The 2,047-nt window shown below is 42.8% G+C and overlaps 1 protein-coding gene across 1 annotated transcript in view; it reads left to right on the top strand.

The window, feature by feature from the left end:
• ATP6AP2 (ATPase H+ transporting accessory protein 2) overlaps window positions 1-2,047 on the top strand; it is a 22,882-nt gene that overhangs the window by 5,945 nt on the left and 14,890 nt on the right. The window contains exon 2 of the mRNA XM_077748496.1: window positions 1,398-1,456. Coding sequence (XP_077604622.1) covers window positions 1,398-1,456 — 59 coding nt within the window. The remainder of the gene's footprint in view (window positions 1-1,397; window positions 1,457-2,047) is intronic.

The raw sequence follows: 2,047 nt of genomic DNA, 5'->3' as shown, positions 1-2,047 counted from the left end.
TTTTTTTTTTTTTTTTTTTTTTTTTTTTTGCCTGCTTTCTTCTAGAACATTTTGGAAATTCCTGCTCTGGTGGCTGCGCTGAATTGAAACTCATAACTCTTCATGTTGTATCAGCACCATCCTGAGGCCTTTTATTTACTGTCAATACTGCAACACCAAAACATTTACTGTTGCTTCCAACTTTATTCCCATACCCCTTAAGTGGTACTTTCCTTAGGTCAAGAGAATAACAGCGATGCTTTATTAAAGTCTGATCTTCTCATACCAGGTAAGCATGGCCAAGATTTGTTTTGGACTTGGAGCTAATCTTTTCATAGGAATCTGAAAGTTTCCATTAGTTACTTGTTCTCGTGTTAAGCTAGACATCATTGGGTTAACACAAAATAGCTGGAAATCCGGACACCTCACCCTTAGTCCCCCCAGGGCTTATCAAATAGTCCCTTTATTCTCCTCCTTTGCCTGTTAATTCCAGGCTCCATACTCCCAGCTAGACTAGTGGCCTTTATTATTACAGAATATCTTTTGTCGGCCTCTTGATACATCCACCGGAAGTACCATTTCTTACGCTACTTTGTTTCTAAAGTCTGACGTGTTTATGTTCTGACTGGTAACATGCGTCTGCCGTTTGTCGGACAGTCCTCATTTGCCTGCGGGATGTAAAGAAAGATCTGGGATATAAAGAAAGATCTCCGTCCTAAGATATGCGAACTTGCTAAGGTTTCAGAGTCAAATACTAGGAATTTTATGAGTTTGCATTTGAAGACAGGGTCGAGGGCAGTCACAATTTAGAGATTTCAAGTTTCTTCCTTTTTAGTCTGTGCCAGGGTTTTGTTGCATTTTTAAATTCTGGAGAAATGCCATTGATTTCTAATTCTTTTTTTTTTTTATTTTTTTTTGTTTTATTTATTTCTAGGAGAGAGAGAGACAGCGTGAGCAGGGGAGGGTCAGAGAGAGAGGGAGTCACAGGCTGAAACAGGCTCCAGGCTCTGAGCTGGCAGTCAGCACAGAGCCCGACGCGGGGCTCGAACCCACAAACCGCGAGATCATGACCCAAGCGAAAGTCGGACGCTTAACCGACTAAGCCACCCAGGCGCCCCTGATTTCTAATTCTTGAAGTGCCACATGCCCCCTATTTAAGGGCCACGTGTAGGAAGGCATCTAGATCATTAGGAGAATCCTGTTTCATAACTGCCTCTCAGCAGAATGTATGCACTTAGGTTCTTAGAGCACTATGCTGAAAAATAACTTGTTGATGTTTTTGATTCAGCGTTTTGTGCAACAATATGTAGTATGCTAAGTTGAGAACGGGGAAACATATTTTATATTTAATAATTTTCAACGTGGGTGCAAAAGATTTACGTTGTTGATCACTCATTTATTAATCTGTTTTCTTCCAGGTGTTTTGGGGAACGAGTTTAGTATATTAAGATCACCAGGGTCTGTTGTTTTCNACCGTGTAATTCTTCAGAGCAGTGAGGTTCTTTGTACCTGAGAGTGCATCTGTCCTATTCTTGAGATGTATAGTTTTACCTTTTTTCCCCAGTACTCGATAGCTTTTTGTCTTTGTTCGGGCTATTACAAAATGCAACAGACTGGGTGGCTTCTATAAACAACAGACATTTATTTCTCACAGTTTTGAGGGCTAGAAGTCCAAGATCAGGGTGCCAGTCCGGTCGGATTCTTAATGGTGGCCCTCTTCCAGTTTGCAGACTGCTGGCTTCTTTTCATNTCCCCGCCGTGAGAGCTCCATCCTTGTGACCTCATCACCTCCCTAAGGCCTGCCCCTAATACTATCACATTGGGGAGTAGTTTCCAACCTGAATTTGGGGGGTGAGGGGAGGGAGGTACATAGACGCTCAGCCTATTGCAGTTTATCATGAGTGATAAAACACATGTGCATCTTGCCTGAGTTTAGGAAGATAATGTGGTCAGTAGCTGTGGGATTGCCTAGGACCTTGGTTTCCCACAATGAAGCTGTAACCTGTGTGGTAACTGGCTGCTGGCATGCAGTGGAGGGGGCCTAGATCCTGTCGGTGTGAGAGAGCTT

Source organism: Crocuta crocuta, unplaced genomic scaffold, assembly GCF_008692635.1.
Source record: "Crocuta crocuta isolate KB4526 unplaced genomic scaffold, BGI_CrCroc_1.0 scaffold49, whole genome shotgun sequence".
Taxonomy (NCBI): Eukaryota; Metazoa; Chordata; class Mammalia; order Carnivora; family Hyaenidae; genus Crocuta; species Crocuta crocuta.
The sequence above is the reverse complement of the archived record's forward strand: the minus strand, read 5'-3'. Positions and strand labels throughout refer to the sequence as shown.